The 203-nt window shown below is 46.3% G+C and overlaps 1 protein-coding gene across 1 annotated transcript in view; it reads right to left on the bottom strand.

Annotated features, from left to right (window-relative positions):
* Nucleotides 1-32: 32 nt before the first annotated feature.
* Nucleotides 33-203, bottom strand: part of LOC103802856 (protocadherin gamma-B5-like) — a gene marked incomplete at its 3' end in the record, with an annotated part of 3,446 nt that continues 3,275 nt past the window's right edge. Inside the window, exon 3 of the mRNA XM_009075388.1 lies at nucleotides 33-203. This exon is cut by the window's right edge and continues 29 nt beyond it. Within this exon, the coding sequence (XP_009073636.1) occupies nucleotides 33-203 (171 nt within the window).

The raw sequence follows: 203 nt of genomic DNA, 5'->3' as shown, positions 1-203 counted from the left end.
CGCAGTGATAGTGATATTGTAAGCGGAGACACTTTCTCTGTCCAGGGTACTGGCTATTATTAGTTTATAGCTGTTCTCTGATGACGGTTCTAATCTGAAAGGCAAATTTCCGTCCATGTTGCAGCTCACTTCTCCGTTTTCTCCCGAGTCTCTGTCACGGACATTGATCACAGCTACCACTGTACTCGGAACTGAGTCTTCGG

Source organism: Acanthisitta chloris, unplaced genomic scaffold (genome assembly GCF_000695815.1).
Source record: "Acanthisitta chloris isolate BGI_N310 unplaced genomic scaffold, ASM69581v1 scaffold21885, whole genome shotgun sequence".
NCBI lineage: Eukaryota > Metazoa > Chordata > Aves > Passeriformes > Acanthisittidae > Acanthisitta > Acanthisitta chloris.
The sequence above is the reverse complement of the archived record's forward strand: the minus strand, read 5'-3'. Positions and strand labels throughout refer to the sequence as shown.